Source organism: Dermacentor andersoni, chromosome 2 (assembly GCF_023375885.2).
Source record: "Dermacentor andersoni chromosome 2, qqDerAnde1_hic_scaffold, whole genome shotgun sequence".
Taxonomy (NCBI): Eukaryota; Metazoa; Arthropoda; class Arachnida; order Ixodida; family Ixodidae; genus Dermacentor; species Dermacentor andersoni.
The window spans coordinates 50,030,741-50,055,813 of record NC_092815.1 but is presented as its reverse complement, the minus strand read 5'-3'; the positions used below and the strand labels follow the sequence as shown (position 1 = coordinate 50,055,813).

The window sequence follows — 25,073 nt, the reverse complement described above, 5'->3', positions numbered from 1 at the left end:
GGGTGCTTTCTTTCTCTAAATTCTACCGTTACCCCCTTTACGGGCGTAAGTTTTTGTGTGATCGACCTGTTTGCACCCTTAAGGACCCGCCAGGGGGTAAATCGGTTTACAGTGTACGAATATAGTTAAGCCATAAAGGCGTGCAAACCACAAAGGCTTCAGAACTTGGTCGACAACGCAGGAGGGCCTTCTTGTTTAACTTTCTTGAAACCGCGTTGTTCCCCGTAAGCGCAAGCCAGATAAGTGGAAAAAGCTTTGACGAAATTACTCAAAAGATTGCCATGCTTTTGAGCGTGTAATACGAGTTTTGCAATAATAGCCGCTGTAGGTCAGTAATGGTTGCCACATTAAGTGAAACCAAAACAAACCAAATACAGGCCCGGTTAACGCAATACAATAAGCTGGCGTAAATTGCAAGCACCAACACCGAACCATTAATACCTCTAAGCTATGTTCCCCGTGTTTGCTGCGCCAAAGGAGAGTGGGACAAAGCACGCTTTCTCTCAGCTCGTCCATGCAACAGCCGAGCTTCTTATCTCCGAGAGCAAGGCCTCAGTGTGTCTACTGAAAAGTGCGCATTACTTGGTTTTACGCGGAAACAAATGTCATCGTATCCTGTCACGATCAATGGTCAAGCTGTACTCTATGTTAAGACGCATCGCTTTCTGGGCGTCATCATTGACCGCAACCTCTCATGGAGCCCTCACTGCGTCTATCTGAAGAAGAAGCTAGTCGCCATTGCTCAGGTCTTCCGATTTCTATGCGGGAAAAACTGGGGTACACCAGTCCATTCTATGTTGCAGCTGTACAGGGTTTTGTTTCTCGGACTCCTTCGTTACAGCCTACCAGTATTGTCAAATGCATGCAAGACGAACTTTCGCGCCTTGGAGAGCATACAAGGTCAAGCCCTACGCACGTGTTTAGGGCTGCCTAGGTGCACCTCAACAGCAGCGACAATCGCCATCGCAGGAGACCATACAATCCAGACACATGTAGCTGTCGACTCTCTCAGAGCGCACATTCGCCATCTGTCAAGGATCCCCGACCATCATTTGGCCTCCCTACCAGCCGAGAGACATCAAGCGACCTTTTCACGAGTTATTAGCGCTCATCATGAGTACATACCGGCATCATTTACACCGGCGGCGAAGCCTTCCTCTCCCCTGTGGTGCTTGCGACAGCCTCAAGTGAATTTTGCTATTCCTGGAATTACAAAAAAGTCCAATCATCCATCGCCGGCTCTGAAGCAACTTACACTCATATTACTGCACCAGACGTATCATGACCGCATACATATATATACCGATGGTTCCACCTCACCTACCAGCTCAACTGCCGCATTCGTCGTTCCAGCCAAGAACGTTACAGTTAAATTCAAATTGTCGCACACGACTACATCTACATCGGCAGAACTTGCAGCTCTCCATGCCGCTATGATGTACATCACCGAAGAGCCTACAGAGAAATGGGTCGTATTTTGTGACTCAAAGGCAGCCCTTCACAGCATCAAGTCCGCATTACGTCCCAGAACTTACGAGCAAATGACATCTGAAATCAGGGAACTGCACCACCATGCTCTGGAAAGTGGACACCACATTATATTTCAGTGGATTCCTGCTCACTGTGGCATCGTCGGCAACAACCTAGCTGACAAGGCTGCCCGGTGTGCCCACGAAGATACCAAGACGCGTCCAACACCTTTGGCGAGGTCGGACGCTGCCAGAGAACTTCGCCGACTTGCGCGTAAGAAGTCCCAAGATCTCTGGATTTCAAGTGGCCTAAATTGCAGATTACGTAAACTGGACCCCACGCTACGGCTACAACTGCCATCTAGCCTTCCCCGCGGCGAAGCAACCTTGTTGTGTCGCTTGTGGCTGGGAGTGGCGTTCACGAACGCATACTCCTACCGTATGGGAATGGCCGAGAGCCCGATGTGCGACTCCTGTGGGTGCGAGGAGACCATCGAGCACCTATTGTGTACCTGCCCTCGCTACGATGTCCAACGCCTCTCTCTGCGGGCAACTTTACGCAGACTGGACTCGAGATGTTTCACCGAGTCAAAGATACTCGGACCGTGGCCACACCCGTCACTAGCTCGAAAAGCGATTCGTGCACTAGTGCGGTACTTGAAGTGCACGGGCTTAACAGACCGTTTATAGTGTCCTTGTGTATGGTGTCGCTCCCACACGTACTCAGTGCTTCCTCTCTCCCTTTCTTCCTCTTTCTATTCCCCTTTCACCCACCCCCAGTGTAGGGTAGCAAACCGGATGCTGTTCTGGTTGACCTCCCTGCCTTTCCTACCCTTGTTTTCTCTCTCTCTCTTATCCCACGTGCCCAGTGCGCGCAAACTGACCGAGTAGAACCGCACTTGACGAAAGTCCAGTGTCCAGCTGTTTAGGCGTAGAGATAAGGCACATTGGCTGACAGCGCTGTGAACGAGTGGGCTTTATTGCGTCAAGACAGCAACCGTACAGAACGTACTTCGAAAACATGAAACGCATTTCCTAACATCAAATATGGTGCTGTGCCGCCTAAATGTTTTGACCAGCATAGCTCAGGTAAAGTTTCAGTGTCTTCCGATGACCCACAGGGCTCGGTACTGGGACCCCTCTTTTTCTCATCTTTATAAACGACATTGTTGACAAGATCCCAGTTAAAATTAAACTATACGCAGATGACTGTGTTTCATACTCCGAGATTAAAGGTACATCTGACCAGCTACTCTTAAATCAAGCTTTTCAGTGGGTTGCGTCATGGTGTGAAAATTGGCAAATGTCCCTCAATCTTGAAAAAAAAAAAACAGTAGCAATGACAATTACTCACAACAAACTACCCCTCACTTATCAATACGGCATCAATAACAATTTTCTTACCGAAGTTAGAGTATAAATACTTAGGTCTCCTCATAACAAGTGATCGTAGGTGGATTAAACGCGTCGATCAAGTCACAGCAAACACAACGCAAACTATTTTTCCTTCGCAGGGCTCTGAAACTGTCCACTCCTACAGTCCTTCTTGTGTATAAATCTGTCATTCTGCCTAGGTTAGATTACGCCGTTCTTATCTGGGATCCATTCACAAAAACAAATACTCAAAAGCTGGAAATGATTCAGAAAAGAGCAGTTCGCTTTATATACAATCGTTATGACCGCACATCTGTAACAGACGTGTTAACCAGAGCTAATCTAAAACATCTAGCCACGAGAAACCATCATTCACGTTTAAAATTTCTATATCAAATACTAGCGGGACATGTAAAGGTTGACGCATCTACAGTTATTCGATCTTCCTCAGGTTATAACACCATACAGCGGCACGATCGAACATTAACACCGTACCAAACACATTATGATTGTTTTAAATATTCATTTTTTTCCAAAAACGATTTGTTATTGGAATTTATTAAGAAACGACCAAGTGTTACAGCCCTCCCTGGCTGAGTTTATATCAAGCCTGTGCATATAAATCTCGTTCTTTATATATAACTTGTTCTTGTGCTTCGTTAACCTGCTTTGTAAAATTATTGTTTTTATATGAACCGAGGGCGTGTATACCGTATGTATGTGTGTGCGTATGTGTTTATGGATATGTCATATCGGTATATATCTGTGTATATATGTGTATATCTATGAGTATATGGATTGCATTTCTCTTTTTCTTTCCTTCTTCTTTTTTTTTCTCTCTCTCTCTCTCTCTCTTGTTCGCCAATATTATTGTATCAGATCACGTATCGCTCATTTCCCACCTTACTAAAACCCCGACCAGGGATTGTAGTATTTATAAATAAATAAATAAATAAATAAATAAATAAATAAATAAATAAATGTTTAGGCTGTGTTATAAACGATTTATTTTCCCGTCATGAGCGCCGCCATCTTGAGCTGACACGAATAATTTCTGAGCTTCGTGCGCAGGGGCGTCGAACTAAGAGGGTCACGAATTATCGAACGCATCCGTCAACAGTTTTTATGCACACGAATCGAGTGTCGTACCGTGCATTTGGTTGTTACACATATAAAACGGCAGCGCTAACAGCCCTGAAGGCGGCCCTCAAATGCTTCCTTCAAGCAATCTGTAGGAATGAAAAAGAAGTGATGCCACATATAGCAGAAAAAAAGAACTCCAGCAGACGCGCTCACCTTTCCTGGTGATGACAATGGGTTCCGATGGCTTGGACCACTTGCCCATGCCGCACTCATTCTCTGCGCTGACGCGGAATGAGTACTCGATGCCGGGCACCAGGTTCTGCGCCACGAACTCGGCCTCCCGCTGCTGGCTCACCACGATCCACACGTCGCCCACGAGGTCACAACGCTCGAGCACGTACAGGGTCACCCCATCGCACGGGGGCGCCCATGTCACGATGCACGCGTCCGGCATGGTCGGGTGCACGACAACCACGGGGGGATCCGGAGCGGGTGGCTTCTCTGCAACACCGCGCCGAAGCAGTTGTAGATACATGGTGAAATAACGGGAACCGTCGATGAACTGTCACTTGTGTCCGGCGGCTATTCTCAACTGAACGTTGTCTCCGTAATTTGTCTCCCGATGGTTGAGCAGCAATCATGCATCTATGTCGATTTTCGCAGCAGTCACTAAGGAACCTCCACCCCCTCCCTTTCCCTCCTTTCCGCTCTTTGTGTGTTTAGATGAGGCCTCACTACTGGATGGAAGCTACTTTGGATCCATCCCTGATCGCAGTTAGACCTGTGTGCGCGTAGCGTTATCAAAAGTACACACTGTCGACATATTATGGTGGTCTATGAGGGACAGCTGATAGCTTTTCTAGAAGACGCTGCTGTAGATGTTAAAAAAAGGTATGTTTATTTAGTTCCAGAGTATTTCCCGTAGCGCACGTATAGAATTGCGTCATGAGGATTAACTAATATACTTATCCAATGTATTTCACTTGTTTCACTTGCAAGGCGACTACATTAATGCGTAAGTTGCCAATGAAGAACTGAATTTGGTCAGTGCCCAAAGCATGTTCACTTACAAGAAGTGCTGAGACAAACATGAGTATTGAGATATTGCCTCTAGTACTGTAGCCGATATGTCCCTTTTTTTCTTTTTTCACATGAGAAGGATCTTTTGTCAGTTATCTTTATTCTCTGTAGCACTATTGCCGTTGAGTTAAAATTTTTTGTTCGTTGTTGCATTTTCATGTTTATTTTGTCAATTTTAATTCCGATTGTTACTCCCTTACATTTATAGTGTGTCTTGTTAAGTTCTTGAGTTCATTCGCATGTTTCTGCACTAATAATTATTTTACGTTTTTAAGGCGTGGTTGTATTTTAATCTTTATGTACATATTTACTGCACTGCGCCCTCTCACACAATGCCCCAGGAAAGCTCTCGAAGGTACTAATATATAACTAAAACACCCACAGTTGTTACTTAGTGGCTCTGGTGTTGCGCTGCTAAGCACGCGGTCGCGGGATCAAATCCCGGCCACGGTGGCCGCATGTATGTGCACGGCCAAAATTAATCTGGAGTTCCCCGCTACGTCGTTCCTCATGATCAGATCGTGGTTTTGGCGTGTGAAACCCCATAATTTCATTTTTTAAATAAATAAAATATTGTCCTGAAACGGGCGGTTAACGACATTCACACTCCCCGCAATATTTTTTTTTACAAAACCAATTATTGACGCCTTATGGCTACTGCAGTTTCCTTAGCTGAAATACATCGTAGTAGTTTCTCATATGGAGCGGAACACTGATAAGTATTTGGACAAAGCCCGCCACTGTTGAAGGCATGCCCACATATCCACACAAAAGGCATTCTGAGACTATGTATACTATCATTTGAGATATATTCGTCACGACATTCTACAGACCCCCTCCTCCCCCCCCCCCCCACCACCCCACGCAGACACACATTATTGTTCCACCCACTTGTGTATTGCAGAACATAAGGAATTCTTTCTGGGACAAAGATAAGCGGAGCACCAAAGCATTTCTCCGGTCTTCACCTTCACTTGCTTGTAGATTTACAACACTTCAGGGCGGTTTATCCCCAGTAAGGTATAGATAGTAGCTTCTGTCATACTCACTGGGTGCTGCTTGGACTCGGACGGGTTTCTTGTCTACGAGCGCGTCACCGACTCCGGCTTGGTTCTCGGCGCTGACTCGAAAGACGTAGAAATGGCGGCACTTGAGATCTTCAACGGTGAAACGTGTTCCTGCGTCGGGCGTCCTCAGAGAGAACTTGGCAATCTGTACCGGAGGCAGAAAGGAACGGGCGCCTTCATGCGACCAGTCTGGGGCGAAAGCCAAGCAAGCCTGCACTGGCAGAACTACGCACAAGGCGTGTCATGCGGTTGCACAAGAAAGGCTCCTATATAGGCGCAAGACCCTTGACGAGGTTCTGTATTAAGGTCTTATTTCTTATTTTCAAAGGCCGATGCATTGCTCAGTGCAATTCTTTACGGGTGAAAGCAAACAATACCTCCCCCTCCCCGCCCTCCCTCCCATCACATACTTCAAGTCTGCGTCAAATCTGCATCACAAGTCTGCGGTCAAATTTATTTTATTTTTTCCTTGAAAGAACTGTCTGCTGCTGTTCAAAAGGGCCCTGAACCAGTTTTCATAGAACTGGAGAGAGGCATTTGAAGTGAAGACAGGCTATTTCCAGAAACATTTTGCAGCAAAAGTACTTCAATGCGTTCAGCAGAAGCGGAATTATTGACAATCAAACAGGGCCTCCACCGTGTTCCCTTTCCTTCTTCAATGACTTGTACTGGAAGGCTACGGTAGAGTGGGGCGTACTCACAACGCCCCGCCTTCTAAGTGTCACCGTGGCGCGCAGTTGAAATTTCATTTTGGGTGTTAACTAGTCGTCAGGACTTTTGACTTTGATGCCTATTACGCGCTCAGCGTAAACCAAACGCGCTTGTCCTCAGCAGGCCGCAGGGGGCTTAGCCAGTGGACTCGTGGCGGCACCCCGCGGCGGCGGCGGTATGTAAGCTGCATAGCCGACCGCAGCTACCAATAGCACCCGCGTATGAAAATCCGCTTTATTACGAAATAAAGCGTGCAGGAGAGAATGAGGAGCAGGCTTCTCTTTGAAAAGAGGGCGTTTGAGAGAAAGGTGACTTCGCGCTCCACTTGCGAGCTCCTCGCACCGCGTACGACAGCAAAACTTGGCTGAGATGTTCGCAGCAGCGTATGCTACCCGCGGACTATGTTATTTCGCCAAGCCAGAGGGGTGGTTTAGAGCCCCTTTAAGGCACAGAGTTGGGCTAGTTGGAATGAAGACAAAGGCATGTTCCAGCGCGTAAAAATGAAGAGAGATGCCGAGACAAAAGGGCGACAGAAAAGGTAGAGTGCTGCTGGTATTCAACTGCGGTAACTCTCTTTAAATTGAGTCACGTGGGCACACGTGACTTGCCGCGCCTCCTCATTTTTCTTATGCGCTGAAACGTGTCTTTGTTCGCCATTGGCCGGCACCCCTCGCTGATACTAGTATTATGTGCCCTATTGCATCTGACCGGTGCCATTTTCTTTCTTAAATTTATTATGTTTAGTAGATGTTAGCGCCTTTAATTAGTGCCGGCTACTCTTTTTCACATTGAACTACATTTAACGGAAGCGACAGGTATGCAGAAATTGCATAAATGAACACTCAAACTGCAAGTCGACACACAAATAAGCTGAACACACTTAATCTTAAGGTTAAGTTACATAAATAAGGGAAACACACTCAGTATTTAAGAGAAGTCACATAATTACACTTTAGAGAGCTGCAAAAAAGTGTCACATATAAACACTGGATACGCAAAGTGAAGTCCGATAGCTACGTAATGTCGGCACAGAAAAAGACACGGAATAAGTTCACAAGAAGGCACATGAAGACTAGCACAGAATGGAACTTTTTACAAACCGTTCGTTATGGCAACTTAACTAACTTCTGGGTTTTTACGCGCCAAAACCACGATTTGATTATGAAGCACGCCGTGGTGGGGGTCCTTGAATCAGTTTTGACCACCTGAGGTTCTTTAACGTGCTCCAGTGCAAAGAACTGCGGGCGTTTTTGCATTTCGCCACCATTGAAATGCGGCCGCCGCGGCCGGGATTTGATACCGCGACCTCGTGCTTAGAAACGCAGCACCATAGCCGCTAAGCCGTTCTTTATGGCAAAGGACTATATCTGTGAATATCGGCCCTAATACTTAGATTTCTGGGGCTGCATTCAGATTTTCTTTCGTAAGAATCGTTTGCGATTTGCCGGCCGCTCTGGCTAATATTTTTTCTAAGATTACCACGAACTGGCATCTGCTCTTACGAGCAGTTCTGATGTAAGAAAGTTTTGTGAATGCGGGCCCTGAGTTCTTGAAGTGCATATTAAAGCCAACCCGTATAGCATCGTTCGAACTTCAAGTTCCAGAGCGAAAATGGGAGGTCTTGATGACTTTATTTTGCTATTTGCAGCGATCGAAGCCTCTTGGTATATTTTAATCATTATTGTCCCTGATGGTCTTAAGAGTCACAGGTAAAGATATTCTTGCTAACTATACTGTCTCTCCATGCACGTTCGTTTTTGTAACGTAGTAATGGACCAAAGCTACAATGCCTTGTTTTTCTAGGACTACGGTAGAATAAATTGGACTACAAGATAACGAGGTACGGCCGCGAAGCAGATTGAATAAAATGCTCCGTTCGTCTCAAAAACTTTCATATACACTGAACTTAATCTCTACTCCAATATTTTATTTCTGCCAGAATAGTGTAACCTTTATATTATTAGTTCCTTTTTCAGACATCAGCGCAGAAGAATTTCCGACAATCCCAACACGAGGTGCCAGTTTGGCTGGGTTAGGTTAGGTTTAAACGGTTAGGTCGCGCAAATAACGGTCGTGTCACACACACACACGCATACGCACACGCACACGCACACACACACACACGCACACGCACACACACACACACACACACGCACACACACACACACACACACACACGCACACGCACACGCACACGCACACGCACACACACACGCGCACACACACGCGCGCGCGCGCGCGCGCACGCACACACACACACACACACACACACACACACGCACACACACACACACACACACACACACACACACACACACACACACACACACACACACACACACACACACACACACACACACACACACACACACACACACACACACACACACCATATTTGCCACAATTCGAATAAATGTGTATTGGCCCCATTGACCAAGCCCGGAACAAAGTGTTTTTCACCATCACAGTGCCACTATAGCACGACTCGGCAGGGTTACAAGTTCATTCGTCTTTCGTTTACTCTCTATGCTCAAGACCTTGTTCTTCTCTTTTGCGTCTTCTGTGAAGGATTTCAACCAACGCAAGAAGATGCACAATATTAGTTTAAACTACAGCAAGTTCGTACCTCAGCAGCAGACACATCTCGAAATTCGACGATGTAGTTGGTGACGGCGTCGCCGCCGTCGCTGAGTGGTGGCTTCCACGATAGCCTAATGGAGTTCTCGGTGACTTCTTCGATCACCAATGGTCCCAGGGGAGCCGACGGGGGCACAACCACTCCTGCGTAAAACGATACCCGCATGCTAGTCATTTCGCCGAACGCGTTCCAGACAGCGGCGTGTGTATGCCTATAGTTTACAGCGCACAGGAAAACCGTATTCTACCCTGACAAATACGTTTCTGACCTTCGCGGTCATTTCTGGCGTTTTGTGAAAGCAGAGTAGAGGGAAGCCGCTGGTTGTCTAGCTTTTCAGCTGGCTCTGTGGCTGGTTTACTTTACCAAATATCATTTATCAATTACATAAAGTATATAAATAAATGACTGGCTACGTGGTTCCTTAAAGAGAATGATCATATCAAATATCAAAAAATGTGATCAAACGTAGTCACTAGGAATCGGCATCAGCTTTGAAAGAATAGGGTGTATTTTCATCTTTTTTCATTCATTATTTCCTTTCTTTGAACTTTTTGAATGAGCCTCGTTGAGCAAAAATAATGTGCGCGCGAAATCACAAGGTATTTGTTGGGTTATGGATTTCATTCGTCTATTCAAAAGATTTGAGGATTCTTTGTCTGTGCTGTTAACTTTTTTTATGCCTGACGACAACTCTGCGTCAAGATTCGAGCTCTTCGTGATCGATCGCCATCTTTGATGGCTATGTTCGGATCGTGACCCTCTCCAGACATTGCATAGCAGAAATTATGTGGAGTGACCTAGTTCTCTTGCTTATTTCTTTCTTTGTTTGTTTGAAGTGTGATCTTTTCACCCACTATTTGCTTTCTTAGGTATTTCTTTCCACTTCTGCCAGTATATCTATTTTTACTTTGTCAACATAATTTCCATCGCTAATAGTGTCTTTTTCTTAATAGAAGCGAAATAAAGTAGCAGTAAGCAAGTGCCTCAACCGGTCCTCCTGTCCCTCCAGTTAAATTTGTTTAGTGTTCTAGAACTAGCATACATTTATCCATTCACTTCTCTCCCCCCTATGTAGCAAACACAGATCCACACCGTTGGTTTTCTGTGGCCCAGGTTGGTTCGCCGCTTCCGGCTTTTAAGGATACTCTGAATAGGTCAATTAGGTAACCTAAATGCATGTGTGCCTTTTCACTAATGTATATGCACCACGTTTTGCATTGACTGTTTCTCCTTCGGCTAGCTGGTACACGACCTCTATTTATTTCTCTTGCCTTCTTTAGTTTTCCATCGACAGCTTTCAATAGCTCGAAACTCGGTATGTTGTGTCCGTCTACCTGTCGATCCGTTCTTTCTGTTACGTCACCGTCGTCATGTCGTCGGTGTCAACCAACTTCCTCTACCTCAGGTTCACCATATGCTGAAGGAAGACAAGTCATTGCCTCCAACTACCGCTTCGAACCGAAATCATGACCCTGCTATGCCGTATGCATTTAGGAGCCGCACACGCCAATAACTATGTAGATCTGGTGCATTTTCCGTATTCAACCATTTGTGTGGAGATTGTAGCATGAGCGACCCAGACACGGAGGGTGGCTGCGTCTGTGCATGCCTCTCGGAGGCCGCAGAAACAAATACACCCAGCGAACATAACTAACTATATCTATAACTATAACTATAACTAAAAAATAACTATATAGTGCGAGATACACTCGCCGCCGTTGCCGCGCTATGGTAAGCTTCCTGTTGTGGTTATTGCATAGTTTGGGAACATTATACAAAATAGCAGGATTTTTGCACAAATTTGGTGCCATTGGTGGGAGTACGTGCTGTCAGTAAGTAAGTCTAAAGCCGGAGAAATTTGTGAAGTCTGCTGATTATTTTTTTTTCTTTTAACCAGATTTACACTACCAAAGAAGCGATACAATCCGCCGTCTGTGGTACTCGCTCAGACAGGATCTTATAGAGCCAAAGTGCATCACAAATGCTCGAGCCTTTCGTGCCATTGCGGCCAGGTGAAAACGAATTCGGCGCACAATGTGAAAATTTAGTCGAAGAACTGAAGACTTCGCGCTGCAGTTTTCATATAACTTGACTCACCCATAACTTAGGATAACAATAAATATAGATAAAAATTATTGGAGCGCTTTGAGGGGAACTTGAATAAGTAAAGCTTCCTGTATGGGCAAAAAACAAACGTTACAATCGTTCCGATGAAAAATAGACTTATCGCTGCATTGGGCTCCCTAACTTCTCTCGGCGCGATAATTTGGCCTTATCTGAATGTATTATCGGAGATTACAGCACGGTTTCCATGCTATCTGCATTACTTTTTAAATTGCGTTGGCGTCCGCTCTATTGTTTCTTCGTAAACTTTCGTTCTGTGGGGAAAAGTATAGTATAGCATGACACGGCGGAACTGTATGTCCAATTTTTCGAACGTATAGTTAAAGTGCGCTGCTCAGCCCGTGAAACAAGGCGCAGTTTTTCCGTGTGTTGTCGCTCCGCCTAAAAGTCGAACTTTGTTGATAATGACTTTTCTGAACGCGGAGCTAAGGTCGTAAAAATGCTACGTTGAGTTTTCAGAGTTTCGGAAAGTTTAATAGCCGACTCTCACTGACCCCTTTCGCATGAGCTGCTTGGTTCGCGAAATAGGACTTTTCGTTCATCATTAAAAGCAGCTCGACCACAATACAATAAAGTTTCACTTTTCATGCATTCCGCTGCATTGGGCTTTATTTCACCCTCTTTCTTTCTTTTTGTCTTTGTTTCCTTTATTTTCTTTTTTTTTGGTTCCCGTAGTATCTCCGACATCAGGCGTTTCTCTCGGGTATAAACAGCCATTTCTGTCGCAAACAGAACCAGCTATCACTTAAATGAATGCTACCATTTTTTGTTGCTTTTTATAATTCCTAATACTGCATTTCTTGAGTGTATAGTGCAATGCGCTAGTTCGAAACCTGAAGTCTACGACATTTTTAAAGTACCAAGGGCCATTCATTTCCACCGGAGACTGTTATTTTCAATTCTGACCAAGTAATGTTGAATATATAAAGCATGTCACAAGCCCTCACAGTCACCGCTTGAAAAGAAGCCTCGGACCACCGCAGAAAACGCATCGACCTTCACTAGGGAACTGCTGCGGCTCGAAGTAATTAAAGATACGAGCGCTTTCAAGCTGCCTGTCTTCTGGTTGCTGAGGTAGACGACTCAAGCTTGACACCTTCTGTTCATTCTTTGTATTCTTTTACTGCACTTATGCGCCACTTCAGCTCAAAGCTATAACCGTCTCAAAGTGCGCGGAGGCAACCGAAGCAGAGCACTCTCATAAACAAGACAAAGCAAAGCTGCCGGGTCGTGCAAGCATTTCTTTTGCGTCCCGACGCGGCGGGACTTGACGCTGCATGCGAAGGCGCCGGCAAGGAAAGTAGGGAGGGAGGACGTCGCGAAGCGACACGGTTTTCTGCTCACAAGGTCTAGGTGGGCTCTTGCGGTCGCCGATGCGAGGGAACCTTGACGCTGGGCGCCTCCGACGGGACACACACTGCTCTCGGCGCGTAAGCCTCCCTGCTCGGTACTCGTGTCGATAGTAGCCCGAACACCGTGCGCGCCTTTCGTGCGGCAAAGACGCGTCCCGCAGGAAACGTGGGACGTCGACAATACACACAAACACACACAGACGCACGCACGCAAACACTTCCCACGAAGAACGGAGAGCAAACACAACACGAACCCGGTGTTCTCAGACGCAACTATCTATCCGGCTCCGGCCGAGGGCAGGGATATGCGGCTCGCAACAGAGTAGAGAAGAAGGCTTTGGAGAAAGTGCGCGGCGGAGAGGGAAGGGCTTGGCAGCGCGTGGCACTGGCGGCCGACGGCAGGAGAAGAGAGAGGGAGAGAGATGGTCGGATCCCTGGCGCTCCAGAAATAAACCCTGATTCAGGGGGAAAACGGGCCGCGGCTGAAACGCGGGGGTCTGAGGAAGCTCCGTGCTTCGCAGTCAGTGTTTTCCGTCTCCCTTCCCCGGCGGATCGCCCGGCCGCCCACAGCGAAGCAACGGAGAGGTCCTGTTGGGCCTCTTCACGTCGCGAGCCCGGGAGAGCATTCTCCACTCATTTAGATCGCGCTGAGTCGGCGCGTCTCGCTCGTGCGTTGCGCGCTCGGGCGCGGCGTTGACGACTCGAGCCGTCGCAGACCTGTCGCGGATCAGCGAGCACCGACGCGCCGCCGGCGTGCGCTGCGGCCGTGCACGGCGACGGCGGCAGTGAAGTCTACGGAGATTCGTAGGGGAAAATAAAATAACAAAAAACAGCGCTTTGATGGTTCTCTCGCCCCCCCCCCCCCCCCGCTCTCTTTTCTTGATCGTCGAGATTAATGGAAGCGTTCTCGGCATATATAAATAAGCTTAGACGTCTCGTCGTATTGTGACTTCTGGCGTTGTTTCTAACGAAAGTGGAAGTTTTATTGAATTCCACTCCAGTGAACAAAAACAAACATTGGATTCCATCTTTGCGCTTGATATATATATATATATATATATATATATATATATATATATGTAGGGGCTTATTTACTTCTACTTCCTGTAATGATATTAGCTACCTGACGGCCCTTATATCTGCCAACTATTCCTCTGCACTAACTCAAGTAAGAACACAAGAAAATGAAATTTCGAATGCATGAAAACTGTAGAAGGAATTCGGATGGTTCCTTCTCTCCAAATTCGCTGTGTCTTCAGCACATCAGAATATCTGCGTGCGCAGACGGTCTCTGAACACTGCGGAGTTGGCCTAGTGGCGTGAAGAGGGGGTCGTCCCTGCTCACTATTCATCCGATGCTCTCTCACAACTTTTGCTTCCTTGGTCACTCATGTCCAGAGTATGTCGGCAGCTCAATTTCTGTACGGCGAGCTTACCGAGAATACGATTACTGACGTTGAAAGTTCAATATAACTGTTCATGCTAACGTTGCAAATCATCAAGTGCCCCTAAGGGGGAACGCTCCCGTGTTATCTTCGCCTCAAGGAGAATTGATTCTCCCATGAAATTCATTCCACTGATCTTTCTTTTTGTGTGGAATAGTTTCTACTTAAAGAACTCCCGCACACTATCGCATTATATATATATATATATATATATATATATATATATATATATATATATATATATATATATATATATATATATATGGAGGAAATGTGTGCGCCGGTGCATCGCGCACAACAATTAGCGTTCTCTCGCAATACATGTAAACACTTAAAAGTCGCCAGCCACCTAAATTGAGGCACTGATGACTCATTCAGGGCAGCCGCGGCGTAACACGGTCATGTCATCGCTCTGTGGGATGCTTTCCGTCACACGTCAAAAATAACGGTGGCGTTCTTGGCCCGCATCTCGCAATGTTGTTGGGGAGCGTCACCGGGTGGAGGCGCCTCTACAGGCCTAGTTGCGGCCCATTTTCTTTGCGCGAGTTGCAAACAAAGAAAAGCCGAAAGATACCGGGTGAATCACGTTGCCACGAATAAATTGAAATGGTCGGGAACGCCTGTACGTGCGCGCCACGCTGTCTATCGCACCATCGTGCCAACCGCGGCGCCAGGCCAAACTAAACGGAAGCTAAACGGAAGCGACATGTATCGCGATATTAAACCATTTTGAAGATCAAATCTATGACAGCCTGTAAGTGACGGTGTAGTGGCCACATTACAGGCGCGACAAAAAGACGAAGGCGATGCGGGAGCACGCGGCCTGGCCTATACGGGCCATGCCGGACTGTCATTAAAGCAGATGTCAAAATTAGACGCGACAGTTAACATGTAGGGAGAAAGCGGCGAGATACTCCTTTATGACGCCAAGAGCTACTGCTTTGTGGCATCCTTGTAATATTTGCGTTATAAATCTCATTCTTTAGCTAAACGCAGACATACGGCATGGGTGTTAGTGGGTGCACGACAGATGCAAATCTGCGAAGAGGTGCTCAAAATTTCTCGGCCAGCCCCGCTAGCAAGTGAGAGAGCCGCGAAATTTTATTTATTCAATACACTCGTATACAAAGTTCTATCTACACAACGTCGTTTTGAAAAGTTCAGAGTTCACAAAAAGAAAAGTAATGAAAAACAAAATTGAGCAGCTCGGTCGCCTAAAAGCTTATGCGAGAAGGATTGCGTTCAACTTAAGCCTTTTATTTCTTATTTTCATTTTTGCTGAAACTATAGCGTGTACTGAACAAGTCGTAATGAAAAAAGTGAGAGAGAGAAAGAGAGAAAGAAAACTTGTTAGAAAAGTGTACAGTCAACAGCAAAGGTTTGCGGGATGCGATTTCCCCTTCACATGTGAATTCCTGCACTTTAAGGCATGACACTTCGTATTTAAGGAATCACTGTGTAGGTGACGAAGGCTACTACATGCTGGAATATTTAATTCGAAGCTGTCTGACCACGCTTCGCGAGAATTCAGGTTCTTGGCAGATCCTGCATCCCGTAAACTTTTGCGGTTGACTGTACGGGTTCCCTGGTAATTAACTAACCTAGGAAACGCTAAGGGCAACGAAACATTATTTTACATCTTCACTTGCAAGTGACAGCGATAATATATTTTTTGTCATCTGAGCATCAGTGTTGCACCGTTATGTATGTTTTATTGCAATAGGGCCCCGTATTCATAAAAACGTTCTAACGCTGAACTTCTCGTAAGAGGCAATTCTAGCCAATTGAAGTGATGGATATATCATTACCGAAGGCTACCTGTCAATGGCAAAGAGTACTAATGAAAGAAAAACATTGTTCCCCTTCGTTGATTGCAATAGAAAATCAGATATAGTAACAATATTGAAGCTGGTTGAACGTGACAAACGTTAACAAAACAGAGCAATATCTGTATAAGATTGTTGTACACAATATTTTGTGTTTTTATACCATAAGGCGCTTTCTGTTCATTTTACGTGGCCCTGTATTTCTAGTTGACGTTAAGAGAAAAAAAAATGGAGCTGGGTAGGCAATATAATGCCTAGGGTAGATAACCTGTGGACCATTAGAGTTTGGTGCCCAGGGAAGGAAAACGCAGCCTATGACGGCCGAAAATTAGGTAGGGTGATGAAATTAGGAAATTTGTAGGTGCGAGGTGGAATCAGCTAGCGCAAGACAGGGGTGACTCATCTTGTAGTTAACATAAAAGCAAGCTGGTAATGACATTGCCCTATATATATGTGCTGGTCAGCTTTGGCAGTACGTCAGATTGCTGAGCTCTTGTAGGGGGGCGGAGTCGTATTGAGGACGATGTCGTAACTTAGTTTCTGTTCTCCGAATCAGTAATACTTCATTTTGTTTAATTTGATAAAATAATCCGGCGTTGCTCCATTCAGGCAAACATTTGCGATAAATGAAGGGGTGAATTTAGAATAACAAAAAAAGATTATTACGTCAAGTCTGTTTTCACGTGTAACTTAGTACATACAAATAAAGACACCACAAACAGCTCAACATTGCGAAGTACTGACCTGATACTGAGCTTACCTGCGTAAACCATAAGCTCCCTCTCATTCGCATCCTCAGTGCTATATTCAGGAATTTTGGACATTGCCCATTCGGCTGCCTGCCGAACTTCACGACACTGCATCAGCGTGGCTGAATGAATAGTGCTTTCGAAGAACGATATTGCAAAACGCCGCCAATATTTCAACCGTATTCAATTGACAACGTCGAGAGGGTACACCCTTTTATTAACAGCCGCATTTATTACACGTAGTCGTAACGTCTTTGCTGTGTTATAGCACAGTTTTGGTCAGAATTAAAACACTGCTATAACGCAGCAGGAAAGTTATCTATAAGTACCGTAAATGAGCAGGTTACTAGAAATATCATTTCAAATATCAAATATCATTGGTGTAGCATTGCGGTGAAGTTCGGCAGGTGGCCGGAGGGGCAATGTCTAATATTCCTCGGTATGCATTAGCGTAAGCGAAAGGAAGTCGATGTTTCCGACAGCAAGAAAAGTATTACTGATCTTCAGAGCAGTATTGTATAGGGTCTGCGTTAGTTGCGGAAAAATAATATGGGACAATTGCTCCCGAGAACACGGTGTATGATTGAATAGGTTCATGAAACATTGCCATGTTCGAGAAGTGTCAGGACCCGTTGAATCGCGGGTGCAGCTGATATTGAGCATCAGGCACGTAGCAGATGCAAGCGTGTACTATGAAAATTTTCTTGTCCTTGAATCGCCAAGGCATGCGATGGCGCTGTTTTGTCACCAGCTTCGTGTTTGAATTGGTCGCTCACCGGGTGGTCGAACAATCTTGGTGCCCTCGGGCGTCTCAAGCGGCTCGCTCACACCAACTTCATTCCAGGCGTAGATACGAACCAGGTACTCGTGCCCTTCTTCCAAGTCCTGTATCTGCGTCTTCACGTTCGGGGCGTTCACTTGGCTAACCTGCAGCAGTGTGTGTTGTGCTTGAGTGGTTGCGTATCAGAACTAGAGCACGTGGTCTCGGAACTGTTCTAAGTCCCTGAGCTTTTCTTTTTTTACGTTTAAGTTGATATAAGTAATATCACTCCATTTATTTATTGCGCTGAAATTAGCTACAGTGGGAGCGTTGTTTCACACGTAACAACGTCCGAAATAGTGGGAAGTTGCTGGCCAGATAGAACCCCGAAGCGCGCAGCCTGTTTTGGTCAGATAAGAAAAGACCTCCCTTGATAGATGCAAGACCACTATTTCCAGAGTCAGTTAAGTAAGCTGTTACTTCACACCAACATAGATTAAGCTGAGGTGCTAAGCATTTGCGTGCTTCATGGGGCCTCGAATTCGGCAAATGTACACTAGGTGAAAACATAACGCTTGGCTCTTTAAGGTTCGTTGAATAATGCTAGGAAGTGCACGGTTGTTGTCTGTTTGTTTCATGAGAGCGTGATATCTTCAAACTCGCTTTGTTTAACTTCCACTGTTGTCTCACATAGAAGTTTATTATTGGTTCTTATTGTGCGGGCTTGCTCTGCGTGCCATGAGCAGCTGGATGCTCAGATTTGTCTGCCCACATATCTATGCGTTTGGTTTTCGAGGCAACTTATTGTGAGCTACACGATTGCCAGCAAAATAGAGACTCATCACCTCCATCCAAAGTGTCCTCCGCGGCTCCTTCACTGCGACCACGTATCCCAGCACCGGACGACCGCCATCGTACAAAGGGGCCGTCCATTTTACGTCCATGGAGAATGGTCCCGTTACAACCACGAGCAGGGGAGTCGAAGGCGGATCGGGTCGCTCGGCTGCTAGGGCTGGAAATGAACGACGGGTTGATTACATTTCAAACGCAGCAATCTTATCGAGGGCCGCAGCGCTCTAATTTATTGATCGTAAGCTGGGATACATAGCGCAAGAACGACACAAGGACGAAGCAGGAACACAGGAGGAGCGCTAACTTTCAACAATTGATTTATTGCAACTAGTAAGTATATAAATATATATATATATATATATATATATATATATATATATATATATATTAACTACGATATTGCAAAACGCCGCCAATATTTCAACCGTATTCAATTGACAACGTCGGGAGGGTACACCCTTTCAACAGCGCTAACTTTCAACAATTGATTTATTGCAACCAGTAAGTATATATATATATATATATATATATATATATATATATATATATATACTCACTCAGAAGTCACTGCAACAGACACACTAAAGATAAAGAAGTCAAGGAAAGTGAGTCGTGTCTACTATGCCAAAATTGAAGCTCTTTCTTAAAAAGAGCCTGATTTTTTTAATATGAAAAATTCTTCCCTGCTAATTTATTGAATTAAAAATCGTACATTTCCACAAGTACTTGTGCACTTTTTTTATTTCCATATATTTTGTCCTTTAGTCACTATCTCCTCTCTTTTTTTGTTTGTTCTTTCCAAAGCACCTAATTTTCTCACCTATCATATTGTACTGTACAAAGTAAATGTGAACTCTTTAGCGAATACGTGTGTGACGTCATCTTGCAAAAATGCTACGCAATAACATAAGGAGTTCCAGAATACGGGCTCACATGTTTTATGGCGCCGCCGTTAATTGCATGGGGACAAAAAATCTCTTAACTTGCTTTTGCACTTAAATTAAGGCTCAGTAGCCGTCCCCGAGGAGGGAGAGAGCAAGTGTTGTTGATATGAGAAAAATAGAGCTCTTGCATGTCAGTCGAAGTTGAAGTAAATAAATATACTTGCACGTAACTCAGTGACAACACTTGTAGTATTCCACAATCATTTTTCACGCCTGCTATTGCTTTTGCTCGTATTGGAGCCAGGTGATTGTGTGAAATATTTGACGAGCCACTGAGCGGCAATATTTACGTCAAGTACTCACTAATTTTGTCTTAACTATTGATTATAATTCGTAGTGAGAACTGTTCCCGTGCGTCGCTCATTTCGGTAGCATATAAGCGCCATTTACGGAAATGGAAAACTGCGAACGCAGAGGGGGAAGTCAACGCCACGGGAAGGTCGAATATCGCGCCGATGCCGAATGCTAGTTTGCGTCGATTCCGCTTGATGGCAGCACCATGTCTGAGGCCTGAAGACTTGCTGCCGACCGTTAGTAATGGCCGCTTCTGAAAGAGGGCGCATGTGTGGACTTCTTTGAACGCTAGTAAATGCCAGGAAATACCTCGTGTAAAAAAATATAAACACCTTGGTATATGGATAAACTAAGGCAATATATATGTGGAAACACAGGAAAAAACAATAACAGTAAAAGGGAAGAGAAATGCGGCTATAATGAAAAACAGAGCGCTATGGGGATACAATAGGTACGAGGTGCTCCGGGGTATGCGGAATGGTGTAATGGTTCCAGGACTTACATTTAGAAATGCGGATGTTTGCTTGAAATCAGGGGTACAATCAGGACTCGATAGTAACCAAAGATCAGTGGGACGCCTCGCTTTGGGCGCTAACGGGAAGACTACAATTGGAGGTCTGCAGGGTGATATGGGCTGGACAAGTTTTGAAGGGCGGGAAGCTCACAGTAAAATTAATTATGAAGAAGGACTAAGTAATATGGAAGAAAGGAAATGGGCTGGGAGAGTTTTCAGGTATTTTTACAGGAATAACATTGATTCACAGTGGAGGAAGAGAACTAGGAAGCTTACCAGCAAGTATGCGGCCTGTATGGTGAGCAGGCACGTACCCAGGATTTTTTTTTTCGGGGAGGACCGAACCCAAGATAGCCTGTCTGTGCAAATGAGCGGGGCGGGGGGCGGGTACCTTTACTAGTGTAAATGAGAATAATGGCAACCGTTCGCCATAAAACCGCGTAAACCCACAAAAGACAAATGAAATAAGGTCTATCTCACAGGTGTACGTCTGTGAGATAGACCTCTAGCTCTTTTGCTTGACAAGCAAGGAACCACATCTAATGGACTAGCGCAGGAAAGAAGCGCAGGAAGAACACTGCAAACAACAAGTAAACAAGCGAAAGTGTAAAATAAATATTTACAGTACCGTTCTTTTTAGTTAGCTCTGGAAGAAATACACATAAATATATATTTGCGGAACAGTCACAGTTCTTTTGGATCCCTTGTGTACTGCTGTACCAAGTTATAAGTGCCAAAACCAACTCGTATTGCTATCTGGGAAGTTGTGTAACGAAGCGTGGCTGCCAGTCCCGTACAACCGCGTAGAGCGCAGGATGCTGCGGTTCTAGACATGTTGAGCCCACCGCGGGAGGTTAGAAAACGAGCCACAGAAGCATAGCATAGAAGTGACTACGACAGGCGGCTAGACTGATAACGGTAGAAGCGTCATTCAAAACACACGGAATCCTTCTCCACTTCTGGCAGCGTTTTCTCTACTTCCTTTTTATATAGAAAGATGCTGATCCATAAATAGTTTCACAAGTAACGGTTAAATTTGTTAATTTTCGTTTTTCCTTCCTATTATGCTGTTGCCTCGGCTGTGTCCCTTAGATCGCTTAATTTCTCAATTCCTTGCGACTCTTGTGTCCAGTTGCAAATTTTGCGTGAAAAGTGCTGTACAATTAAGGAAAAACCAGACGAGGTAACGAGTGACATTGATATTGCTCATGGGTTTAACGGTTTTTGCAGAGTTTGATCATGGACGCTGTTTCGCATGATTTTATTTTCCACCTCACCTAACCTAAAGCACAGGTGTATGGTTCCGAGGATCTGCCAGCGTCGCGGCGAGCCGTCACTCGAGGAAATAATGAAGCAAAAAGAAAAGTTAAACACAACTGGCATTGTCTCCGGCTGTAGCTCATTCCACGAGCATACAGACCAGCTGACTGCGAACTGAATCCCTTTCCTGGTCCCTGGTTCAGTCTAGACAAAGAAGATTCACCTAACGAAACAACAGCGATGCGCGTGACCGTTGCAATAGATGGTGACAAGGAAACGCATCTCGAGTTAATCGCGCGGGCACCGAATCGATGAGAAACTGTCCTACACACCCCAGGAGAAGCCTATAACTACGGCCATCCAAAAAGAGTGAAAAAGGCAGCAAAATGTGGAACACCGAATAGCTGTCAAGTCTCAAGATTGATTTGGCGGCGCTTTAGAAATGTGTATGAAAAGTGGTGGCGCAGGTGGGGGCGGGGGGGGGGGGGGGGGTAGGCCGTTTAGTTTCGGGGGGGGGTGGGTGGGGGGTAGGCCGTTTAGTTTCGGGGGGGGGGGCGCCTCACCCCTCCGTGGGTACGTGACTGAGGGCGAGCAACACAGTAACGAAGAATGTCAAGCGGAAAGTCAGAGAGGCTGAGATAATTTCATGGTTGGCGGCAATGGAAAAGAAACCTGCCATGAGTAACTACTTAAGAGGAAAAAATGAAATCAGGAAAGAAACAATTTATGATAACTCAAAGGGAAGCTAGATAACCTTTCGAAGCGAGATGGGGATTCCTTAGAACACGCACCTATAAAGCGAGATATAAGAAGGAAGAAGCATGTGCTTGCTGCGGTAAAGCGAGGGAAACTATGGAACATGTTTTATTAGAAAGTGAAGACGTCTGCCCAGCAGTCGATTTAGGCACCACTGGCCTCTTTGAAACCTTTAGGTTCAGCGAGAGCACGGTTAAAGTAAACATGTCCGCAATAGATGTTAGTAAGAGGCGATTGGAGGATCGGTGGAAGAAAAGTAGGGAAACGACAAACAACGGAGGCGTACAAAAACAAAGTTCACAATAGGGGCTCAGAAACTTTGGTTATGGGAATTCATCTCGTTCTTTTTTTCTTTTTTTCATTTTTAACATAGGTAGGACATCAGGCATATAAAATAACAATAGCTTGGTGGCGCAACCGACCGCCCCCTTCGAAAGGGGACGCTCATAACGCCCATTCCATTGTCGGTTAGGGCTGCCGCTGTCTTCTCGCAGCCCTTCGAACGCTCAGGATATTTCATATTTTCACGTGGTGATGATGTTAATATTCAAAGCGGTGAAGTCTGCGCTGCTTTTGCAATGAACACGCTCAACATGGTTATGTCGTAGACAATTGCGTCATCCTCCTACGTCAGTACAGGATTTCTAACAGTGCGTTGTCTTCCTAAGAGTATAGCAGAACATTTCAGTTCATAAGAATAAGAACGATGAATTAGAAGCAAGTGTCAGGTCATTGTTCTACATGGTGCGGTGAATACAACTTTGACCAGGTTTCTGGTTCAGCTAGTTGTAAATCATTCAAGTTTTTCTGCTTCCGTTAACCTTCCGGTAATCACAAATTCAATTGATCGTACTACATAATAAAACTCCTTTCACCAAAGAGGGATAAAAAGGGAAGGGAGGCTAATCAGACTTGCAGCCGAATTACTGTATATGCTGTGGTGAGCCAGGAGGTCCAAGGAATGAAAATAAAAAAAAAGCCTGTCGGTTGCAGCATGACGGCTTGTATAACGGCGCGACCAATACCTTTAATTTGGTACATGGTATGCGAAGGAGGCGGCACTCCTTCGGCACATTGCCAAAGGAAAACTCAGAGGATACGTCCACATCTCAGCAAAATGGCATATATGCGTGTTATTGGTGCTGCCAGCACTTTTTGTCGGTGCCTCCCTGGACAGAAACATGCGACCGCCTCGTGGTTTTCAGCAAATCTCAGGCTTGTCGCACTGAAGTTGCGCTACGATGGTTGGTTTTGACGCTTATCTCGTATATCATCGCCTGTTTATTGACTTATAAAGTTCGCACAAATGTTTGGCGTCGTAGGATTCACAGACAGCTAGAGAAAATAGCGAAAGATAGTAGACAAAGCGCAATCACGGCGATTTCAGTCCCTCAGTACCATAGTGACTCGAACATTGAAAACCTTGGATAGCTGTTGCTTCGCTGGAAAACGCACGCTTGTGAATTCTGATAGTCCTTGTCTTGAACTATGAACAGGTAAAAGGAGTCCATCGCGTTCTTTACATCACAAACTTCACCGTTCACCGAGCTCCTGCAAGCAGCAGTGCGAGGCCATTAGCGATGATATTAAACATTGAATTTCGGCCACCAGTTATGTCTGATGTTCCCTCCACTGTGGTGGGTTATTCGACGTAGCTTTTGTTGTCTTGCGATCAGCAGAAATTTGAAGCAATATTTGTTGTCGTTCGGACCGGCCTTTGCTGCTTGTTATCGACCATTACTGTGGGAAATGCATGCGAATGACAATTGATGAAAAATAAAAAAAGTGAACAGGAGTGCACGGTTATGGCCTCGAGGTTTTAATGTCACCGTCGCAATATGCGCGGAAATCTATATCGCAAAGAGTAACGCGAAAATAGCAAGATGCAGTCATGTCACACTCGCCATCGTGAGTGTGACATTTCTTTGGGCTTTGAATGGCCAATATATGTAGACTTAATATTAGTGAATCACGTTGCTCACGCACATACGTAATGTGTTATATGTGAGCCAGTATTTGTGAGGTTTAAACGAGTCCTGAACGTACCCCTCGGGCATAGGAAGAAAACGCAGGCCGCGAGTAGCATGTGCTGCTGTTACCATCTCAGCCAAATTTTGCAGTTGTGCGCGGCACGTGGAGAAGCGAGAAGTCGCCTTTCTGTCAAACACTCTCTTCTCAAATGAGGCGCTCTCCTCACCCGCTTCTGAGCAGCCGGCGGCTTGCATATGTCGTCAGATGCAAGATTCCCATAGACCGATGCTATTGGCGGATAGCTGACATCAATGAAGAATGATGTTTTGACCAGTCTGCTTCTTACTACACTTAATGTGTGTATTTATTGATGTAGTTTCATAAACAGGCTCAAATAAGCGAAAGTTTTCTTGTTAATTTTCATAAGAACGACATATTTCCGGAAGACGCCGACAATAATCTACTCACGCTCGGTCATGGCCGCCCACTTAGGCATTAAACTTTGGCCACCCCACTTATCGGTGCCGTAGCGTTAGGTCTCGCTAATTTCGATTAGTTTTAAACACTCGACTAGCCTCGTACCGCACGAAGCTTGAGTTCAGACCACACGTACGCTTGCCAGCTCGCGCTCACTCCTGGCCGCTCCTGGCTAGACGCCTTGGCAGACATCACTTCGTATTGAGCTATTCACAACGCTTCAAAATGCGTAAATTGGATGTGGCTACTATCCGTTGGTCAAACTGGTGCAGGACAAAAGATGTCCGTACCACGTTGCCTGCACTATGAGCGGGAGTGCTGCAGCCA

At 45.4% G+C, this 25,073-nt stretch overlaps 1 protein-coding gene across 1 annotated transcript in view; it reads right to left on the bottom strand.

The window, feature by feature from the left end:
• The window catches only part of LOC126542332 (uncharacterized), a 62,015-nt gene extending 37,268 nt beyond the window's left edge, over positions 1 to 24,747 (bottom strand). The window contains exons 1-6 of the mRNA XM_072286340.1: positions 24,738 to 24,747; positions 18,524 to 18,690; positions 17,695 to 17,845; positions 9,411 to 9,565; positions 6,056 to 6,218; positions 4,140 to 4,427 (exon numbers count right to left, since the gene is read on the bottom strand). Coding sequence (XP_072142441.1) covers positions 4,140 to 4,427; positions 6,056 to 6,218; positions 9,411 to 9,565; positions 17,695 to 17,845; positions 18,524 to 18,690; positions 24,738 to 24,747 — 934 coding nt within the window. The remainder of the gene's footprint in view (positions 1 to 4,139; positions 4,428 to 6,055; positions 6,219 to 9,410; positions 9,566 to 17,694; positions 17,846 to 18,523; positions 18,691 to 24,737) is intronic.
• Positions 24,748 to 25,073: the final 326 nt, after the last annotated feature.